Source organism: Rhamphochromis sp. 'chilingali', assembly GCF_963969265.1.
Source record: "Rhamphochromis sp. 'chilingali' genome assembly, chromosome: 2".
In the NCBI taxonomy this organism is placed as follows: domain Eukaryota; kingdom Metazoa; phylum Chordata; class Actinopteri; order Cichliformes; family Cichlidae; genus Rhamphochromis; species Rhamphochromis sp. 'chilingali'.
Genome location: NC_137930.1, coordinates 29,901,266 through 29,910,692, shown reverse-complemented (window position 1 = coordinate 29,910,692; position 9,427 = coordinate 29,901,266). Strand labels below are relative to the sequence as shown.

Sequence of the window (9,427 nt, the reverse complement as noted above, 5' to 3'; positions counted from 1 at the left end):
GAACAGCTGGTTTATTCTCCTGCCTTCTATCTCTCTGGTGTACCTTCTCAAGCGGCTGGCCAAGGCTGTGAGTCTTTGCTTGGCAGTTTCTAAGGCCTCAGGTATGGACAGCTTGCTGTATTTCTTATGCACCTTCTTTGTCGCACCTTTCTGCAACTCCGTTAGTTGGCTAACCTCCCTCCGTGCTACTTTGATCTTGCCCTCTAGCCTCCTTCTCCATGGAGGGTACTGCCCCTTGTGGCTGTTCAACTTGTAGCCAAGCATCTCACTGATCACTGCTGCCGTATTGTAGATCAGCTTGTTAGTGTCGGTAATCGTGGTTGTAGGTATCGTCCGTAGTGCTGCATTAACATCATCTAGCAGACCTTCTGAGGGTACTTCACGTAATCTTGGTAACCGGCTACGGGGGATCCAGGTTTCAAGCTTGGCCATGATCCTATCTTTCAGGTCAGTTCCTCTCGCACTTAACGATCCTTCTCCTATCGCACTTGGGGCTATGTACCCAATCTCGGGTGGGGGTGATGATATCGCCCCCCTGACCTGGCGTCCTGACTCCTCCTTGCCGTAGCATTTGTGTTGTACCTCGTCAATCTCTAGCTGTGAGAGCAGTCCCTTCTTTCGAATGTTGGAACACTGAGCTACTAGTTGTTTCGCCGTCATTGTGGATGTTGGGTATCGAAGAATCCATAGGTCCCTCAGCCTATTCATGTAGCCCCTTCCGCCAGGGTTACTTGCGTAGTAGCATTCCAACAACGCCCTGTTTTCGTCTCTTTCGAACTTGCGATCCTCTGTTCCAAAGGCGTGTAGTCTAACCACTACGCTATCCAGCTGCTATATATATATATATATATATATATATATATATATATATGTACCGTATTTTCACAACCATAAGGCGCACTTAAAAGTCTTAGATTTTCTTCAAAAAGTGCGGCGCGCCCTATAGCGCAGTGCGCCCTGTGTGTTGTAAGGAGGACGTAGTAGAGAACACCATGAGAACGCTAAAGGGTGAAGTGTGTGTTGACTTTATTGCACATACCTGTATAAAAGAACAGGTATGTGCATTATGCAGGACATCGTTGTTTTAACAACCCTGGAAATGGCAAAGAGACACGCTTACGAAGCACAGTTTAAACTGAAGGCCATCAGCTACGCGGAGGAACATGGAAATCGAGCAGCGGCGAGAGAATTTAAGATTAACAAATCGATGGTTCGCAAGTGGAGGAAGCTGGAAAACAAGCTCCGGCAGGTCAAGAAGACGCAGCTGAGTTTCCGCGGACATAAGGCGATCATCGAGCAAAGAACGAGCGGGAGAAGCGTTTCGACGGTCACCATTCGGCTAAAAGCAGTTTCACTTTCACTTTTTATGAAACGGTGCCATTTTTCCATCCGGACCAGGACTACGGTAGCGCAGCAACTTCCAGCGGATTATAAGGAAAAGCTGGCCATCTTCCGCTCCTACTGCAGCAAACACATCGGCGACAAACACATCCAGCGATGGATGACCGATGGAGACCACAGTTTAACCAAGAGTGGAAACCAGCGCCGGGCCAGTTACGCCACAATTTGCCAATGGATTGTAGATGCTTGGGCTAACATGTCTGCTGGCACTGTTGTTCGAGCTTTCGCAAAAGCCGGCATCGTTTCCGAGGAGCCGCACGGCACGGAAAGTGACTCTGACAGTGAAGAAAGTGAACTTGGCATGTTTGATGAAGATTTAGCGCAGCTGTTCAGACACAGAGGATGAGGACTTCGATGGGTTTGATTGATGATAAAAATGTGAGTACCAAACTTTGTTTTGCTCCTGCTTTATTTTTAAATACGCACACTTGTATGCTTGTGTGTTGTTGATGATGACGATTACTGGTAATAAAAATGTGAGTAAGGTACCGAACTCAGGTTTGCTCCCGCTTTATTTTTAAATACGCATACGGTACTTGTATGCGCCCTATGATCCAGTGCGCCTTATGTGTGTGTTAAATACAGTAATGGCACACATAACTGAGACTGCGCCTTTTAGCACAGTGCGCCTTATGGTCGTGAAAATACGGTATATATATATATATATATATATATATATATATATATATAGTGGTGGTCCCCATGGTAATCGGAGCACTAGGTGCGGTGACTCCCAAGCTAGGCGAGTGGCTCCAGCAGATCCCGGGAACAACATCGGAGATCTCTGTCCAGAAGAGCGCAGTCCTGGGAACAGCTAAGATACTGCGCAGGACCCTCAAGCTCCCAGGCCTCTGGTAGAGGACCCGAGCTTGAAGGATAAACCGCCCGCAGGGGCGTGCTGGGTGTTAGTTTTTATATGTGTGTGTGTGTGTGTGTGTGTGTGTGTGTGTGTGTGTGTGTGTGTGTGTGTGTGTGTGTGTGTGTACAAAGACTAAAAATAGACTAAAAATCCTTAGTCTCAGTATTTCTTAGTCAGGTAAAAACCTGTACTACAAACTCCCTGATGAGGCATTGATGGACATGGTCATTGAAACTTGGGATGTTTACGAAACAGGGAGTTGACCGCTTTGTGTTTTTATTCTGATACATGTGCTGATTTTTCTAAATCTTACCTGTGACATATGCTTTGTATGTTCATATCTCAATAACTATATCTCAGTGACCAGACCACCAGCTGGCAGTTATTCAGCAGGGAGATATTTGGTGGGTCAATGCTACCTGTGAAGGCCTGACCTGTTTCCCTCAAAGGATTTAGCCTCTGAATTGGGACATTGTTTTAAAGCAAGCACTGCCAGATTAAAAATTATACTTGTTTAAACACCAGGTGCGACCATTCTTACCCAGAATGGGCAGCAGTAGCTGCATAGCTGTGGTCGGGTTTGGCGGATTTGAAGAATTCATTATGGAACAAAATGTTAATCATGAACTTTTTCTGCAGCTCGTGCACTCACCCTGTTTGCTCTCATCCCGATGACCACAATCAGATCTCTGCTCTCACAGCAGGTCCCAGCTTCTTCATGTGGTGAGTACGCAGGAAAGATTTTTGAGCACTTAACACACACTTTGTATTTCATCTTAAAAAAGTGAGAATATTGGAGGCTGTCATTTGAGCACGTGAATGAATGTATAATATTGGTGCCTGAACACAATGGATGAAAACCCAGTGTGGTCATTCATAATAAACTCGACACATATTTACTGACTGCAGCATAAAAATCAACGATGGCTTCAGAGTTCGAGGAGCAGAGCGGGTTGAGAGTAGGCTGGAGTGATCTGTGGTTGCATTAAAGCAACGACAACATGACTTTTCCTGCGAGTTGTGTTTGCTGTCTGAAGGTCATTGATACGTTAGAGGGGGAAAAAGACTCACCAGTCCTGTTTATTTTTAATGCTCGTGAGAAAATACTGTGTCAGCAAAGCATTGTCGTTATAGGCTGCTGTGCCACCAGTTTCATGACTCTTAAACAGGTTTGTCAACTCTGACGCATTAAAGTTCATGTCACATGGATTACACTGCCCCATGAAAGAGCGAGGCCCAAACAACTTACTAATTAATGAAAAGACCATGTATGATTTAAGCTTGTTTAGTATTAGCTGTCACATTTTTACACTTTTCAGCATAAGCAAGAAGATTTTATAAGCCAGACGTTAGCAGGAGCTGTTTCTTGTTCCAGCTGTTTGGTTTTTTTTACTGCTTTATAGGATTCAGATGTGCACGCAGGTGGCACAACGCTGAGGACTTCATTTATTATTCAGTCATTATGTAATCGCAGAATTTCCCGTATAGCTGTCAGACACGGTTTCTTTTCTTTCTTTTTTAAAATTTAGCACATAGTCACATGATCCTCCACAAGGAAGCACTTGGTGAGAGTGGTAAGGAAGAACTGCCTTTTAACAGGAAGAGACTCGGGGAGGGGCAGCCATCTGCCATGACCGGTTGAGGGATGGGAGCATTATTCCTCAATTAGTGGAGAATAGAAGGATTGTTTTGTGAAGCCTCGCAGCAGTCTGAGCTTATAGCAGCATCACTAAAGCGGATCCAGCTCTAACTATAAGCTTTTTCAAAACATAAACAAAAGAAGGTTTAAAGCCTAATTTTAAAACTATACTCCCCTGAAGCCAAACTGGGAGCTGTTTCCACAGGAGAGGGGCCTGATAGCTGAGGGCTCTGCCTCCCATTTTACTTTTAGTAAATCTTGGAACCACAAGTGCAGCTTGATTGCGAAGTGCTCTCCTTCAATAGTATTATACTGTGAGGTTTTATTATATTTTTTAAACATCTTAATAAAGGAAGACCTCAGGTGAAAGGGCCCGATTGTTGGAATGCCACTAGAAACGATTCATTGACTCTGTTTTACTCCCTGATGAAGACCCGTGTGCCGAAAGCAGTTGGAGTTTTTAGGTTAAACATAATCTTCCCTGTAAAACTGAAGACATTTTAATTTTATTTTGAAATGTGGTTGCCTTGGAGTCTTGTGATATTTAAGCCTTAATAAAGCTGCCACCATTTTAAGTCTTGTGTTTCAGTGTGCGTGCACTGAGTTTGAGGGAGTTTTGGATGCATGTGAGAGGATCTGTGCATAAGCAAGTCCTCCATGTGATCCCTTTAAGGCTGCTTCACGATAAACAATGACCTGCATATTATAAGAGCCTGCTCTGCAACTAGCCAGAGAAGGCTTCCTCCCTCTCTGTCACACATGAACACACAGTTTCCAGGTGATTACAGGATCAGATCAATTTACTGCCAGGGCTTTTTCTCCCGTCATCTGCTTGAAACGTCAGAAATGCAAACACACACACACACACACACACACACACACACACACACACACACACACACACACACACACACACACACACAAGCAATATCTTGTATAGATTAAACAAACAGCAAGCTCTTCTCTCTTCATTCCCTTTGTCTTCCATCCCCTTCTCCTCAGGCATGACCCTCACCTTCCTGCAACTCGCTCTGAAGTTTGCCAGCCTGGCGTACATTCCCGCTTTCACCAAGATCTATCAGGGAACCCTGGACTGGTTCCCAGGCTTTGTGTTCACACTAGCCAGTATTTTCACAGTACTGGGAATGACACCCATCAGGTATGTGTGCCCATCACTTCAGACTAACGTGCCCGCCTTTCAGAGTCTCATTGTCTCATCTCCTCTGTCTACTCCCTCCAGTATCATCGGCTGCAGATCACCTCAGAGGTGGCAGTATGAGAAGATTTAGAGCGGCCGAACCAGTAACATCATCACCAGCAGCAGCAGCGAGTGAGCATTGGTGCAAGGCAGAAGGGAACTGAGACTTGAAACTACTTCCTGTGGTGTTCCTCAGTTATAAAAGAGGGCAAACAGTATTTTTACATCTACATCTCAAATAGACAACTGCCTCACAAAGACAGAAGCTGCCACGGTGATTTCCACATAGTTTAGGATTTGTCACGGACTGCGTTGGCTGCTTCTGTCAGCAAACTGTTACTCACACGCAGTTTTCAGCCATGGGTCATGTTTTAAACAACTTCGTTAGGAGTTTTGTATCCTGGAGTCCTCTCAGGCTGTTACAGGAACAGAAAGTTTGACACAAGTTGATCTCTGTTATGAATTCACCTGTTTTTACTTAACTGCCTACTGTTTTTGTAGATTCGTAAACTAGAAGCTAAAAGTGGAAGTGTGGTTATAAAATCAGGGGGGGTTTTTTGGCTGTTACTGTTTCCATATTTAAAGACTTTGCAGTTGTTACTGTACTTGCACAGTAATGTGCACAAACTTAATGAGAGTGCTGCTCTGATGCCAGCTTAGCTGCAGTTTGGGTTTAGGTCAAAGCTACATGAAGTGAATCCAGTTTGAGTCACAGACGGTGTAAACGGTGGACATGGCCACTGTGATGTCTCAAGGTGAAGCCTCGAGGCTCGAGAAACCGCACAGTCATTGGCTAACAGCTTCTGACTGAGTCTAATAAAGAGGATCATTTATGAAATCTGAAACTAGCGACATTTTCTTACATCATCTGTACAAGCCCTAACCCTGCAATGCCATCTATATTTTTTCTCAGACATGAGTTTAATGGCCAGCCCCCTGCTGGCCACGAAACGACAATACAGATTTCATCAGACGCAGAAGGCACGCCCATCTTTTTGTACTGTTTACATCTGTGTCCTGTTCACATCACCTTAACTCCTCTAGAGGCCACTGTTTCTGAGGTGTGACTTAAACCTGCTGCAAGCCTACGCTGCGTTTTACGGAAGCTCGTCTCTGTCAAAAACAGTTTCTGGCATCCACAAATGGAAAATTAGAGTTACTATCTCCAAAATTTTGGTCTACAAAATAAAAAATACAGTTATTACGTCAAAATTTTGAGATAACGAAACATCGAATGAGCTCTGCCAATCAGGGTTTTTTTTTTCAGTGGCGGAAACGAGCTTTCAGCCCCAATACCAAACATACCAAACTTTTTCTCTCTCTCTTTTTTTTTTTAAACAGTGTTGTATTAAGCTCCCTGATATAATAGCTAAGCATTACATCAGTGGCAACGGACTAATTGCATGCACTGCTTTTTAAATCAACAGGGCTTGCATAGACGCCACTACAGATTGGGCAACAAGCCCAAAAAAGTTGAAAGAAAAACATACTCCATAAGTCTGATGCGCACTGTTGCACATTATAAGACTGAAACACGACGTTCAATCTGTAAACCATAGCAAAACATTGCCCAGTTTTCTTTAGATTGAACCAATTTTTGCTGCTCAGAGGATATTATTGATTTTTTAAATATCAAATATTTTACCACCTGTCTGCGCCCAGTGGCAAACCAATTATTAACAAAACAGTCACCTCTTAATTTCTTTGCTGCCAGAAACACAAAGAAATAAGTTTCACAGGAAGCTAATGCTGCGTATTTGACAGATTAATCCTACTGACGCAGTTCGTAAGGAAACAAAAGGAAAAATGTGTTGTGCCTGAAACATTCAGCGCAACGTTAGCAAACGATCACAAGTGCGTGGACAAGTGTTCTGTGGATGGGAAAAAACTGCTGGATTCTCCCCCGCTCATGACTCCGTGTATCATCACCATCGGTCAGCTGCTCACAACACATATTTTAGGAAAAGCTTTAGGTTTGGTGTCATTTGACGTTCTCGCACACCGACTACTGGCAGTCTAAGGGATCTTTTTTGACATAACTTTTTGTTTGCTTTTATATATTTTTATTATCCTTACATATTGACCCACTAATTCATTTGATTGTGCTTTATGTTCATCTGTCTAAGTCTGAAGGTACTGGTACAGTTCTGTGTATGAATTTATGTAGAAATTTAAAGCCATATTTTAGTTATTAGTAGACATGTTTGTATAGCTGAAGTAGTGCTTATAGTACTGATTGAAGGAAACCAAATGAAGGTTTTTTTGTAATAGTTATTTTGCATTTGCACATTATTGCACTTTTATTTGTTGACGGTGCATAAAAGGGGGCTTCTGCTGTAGTTTAAATGAAATTATTAAACATAAAGAGCAACTTATGTTGGTGTTCGAGCTGCAATGACACTAAAAATCTTTTTGTTAAATAAACATTATTAAGGCTTGTTGTGATGTTTTTAAATTGTCTGTATGAAAGAATATTTAAATATTCAATCCTTTCTAAACCTCTTCATCCAGAGCATAACTGCAGTATATTTAGTTTTTTGATGACTATATATATATATATATATATATATATATATATATATATATATATATATATATATATATATATATATATATATATATATATATATATATATACACACACATATACATACATACATACTAGGGGTGCAACGATACACAAAATTCACGGTTCGGTTCGGTTCGATACTTTGGTGTCACGGTTCGATATTTTTTCGATACAAAAAAAATGTTCATGCCTTTTTAATTTGTCATTTATTAAAATTATAAATATATATTTTAACTCAAAAGTACAGTTTTTAAATTTAACCCGAACCCTTGTGCGTGTTTTTTATTTTGACAGCGAATGCGCACCTGCGGACCACTTATGTGCAGCCCTGGTTATTTAGCTCATCATATCGCAGCCACAGAAATTCTTTTGTCCATGAAACCATAAAGCTGCACTTTCTTTTTGCCTTATAGTCTGATTTGTCATAACTTCTCCGTTTTGTGGTAAGCTTTTCTTTGGCTGTCACTTCTTCACCCTGACCTATCTTATTTGGCTCAGCAGAACTAAAATATATATCTGTCTGTGAAGGTTCTCAGTCATCCAGGTCATCATAGTCAAATATAAATCCTGCTGCTTTTACACACGCACTCACATAAGCTCAGCGATTCTCTGCGCGATCAACCTCTCACATGTTTAAGCTGCGGGAGATTTCACTTGTCATGTTTGCATAGTAAGCTAACGATTAATAAGACGATGTCAGAGGAATTGGTGCACAAATTATCATCACTCACAGATCAGTGCTGTCGCTCTCTATACACAGTTCGCACGATTGCAAAGTGAAAGCAAAAAAACAAGCGCAAATTCAAACGCGATTTCAATATGTCACATATTGACAGTGGCTCACCGATGCCAATGACATAATTACCCAGCTACATTTCCGAAAGAATGCAAAAGCATTGACATATATTTTTCCTTCCTACAATAGCCCGACGGGCAGGGCAGAGATAGATTTTGGTACCCCGACTGAAAAAATCGCTAGCTCCAGGACGTCGGGCTAGCGATATTGCGAGCCCTGTATCTGATTGAGGAATCACTCATCTTTGGAAAAGAGAGTTTATTACAGAGAAATGTCTCTTTCCAAAATAAAAGCTATACTATCCGCTTCTTCTGGGCTATATTCTCAGCAGCATAAGGAGAATCATGTGCTAACAGCTGTCTAAATGACTCGGCTAAAGTTAGTAGCATGCTTGCTTTTTTTTGTCTGCTTCCACTTGTCTTTGCACTAGGATGATGTCGGCGTAAATGTGCCGTCATATTCGTCGTGTTCCCACTAGTGCTTTCAGGTTAATCTCGTTGAAATGACCTTAACGCCACAACATGGCAAATCTCCGTTAACGAGCTACCGCCGATCGCCCCGTGCATGGGGCTAGACGGCCAACACTTTAACGAGCTAACTGCGCTAACACACTAGCTCCCACCCATGTAATTGAGCATTGCATGGCACATCCAACATACTGTTTTACTTTAGTCCATGACTCCCTTACCTTCAGGGTCATACGTCACATGAAAACCAAAATAATTCCAAACGCCAGATCTGAATGAGGGTGGGGGAGGTCCATGTTGTAAGGAGAGCTTAACTTCTGTCTCGCTAGCTTGCCCTGCGCTCTTCCTTCTGATGCTGTCTGTGTTGAGCGCTCAGTGAATCTGCATTCGACTACTCCGCCTAGGCTGCACTGTCGAGCCTAGGCGGAGTAGTCGAACGCAGATCCACTGAGCGCTCAACACAGACAGCATCAGAAGGAAAATTGATAAAATAAATTA

At 42.5% G+C, this 9,427-nt stretch overlaps 1 protein-coding gene across 1 annotated transcript in view; it reads left to right on the top strand.

Annotated features, from left to right (window-relative positions):
* slc46a2 (solute carrier family 46 member 2) overlaps positions 1–7,535 on the top strand; it is a 16,049-nt gene extending 8,514 nt beyond the window's left edge. The window contains exons 5-7 of the mRNA XM_080874936.1: positions 2,900–2,983; positions 4,902–5,058; positions 5,140–7,535. Coding sequence (XP_080731062.1) covers positions 2,900–2,983; positions 4,902–5,058; positions 5,140–5,188 — 290 coding nt within the window. The 3' untranslated portion in view covers positions 5,189–7,535. The remainder of the gene's footprint in view (positions 1–2,899; positions 2,984–4,901; positions 5,059–5,139) is intronic.
* Positions 7,536–9,427: the final 1,892 nt, after the last annotated feature.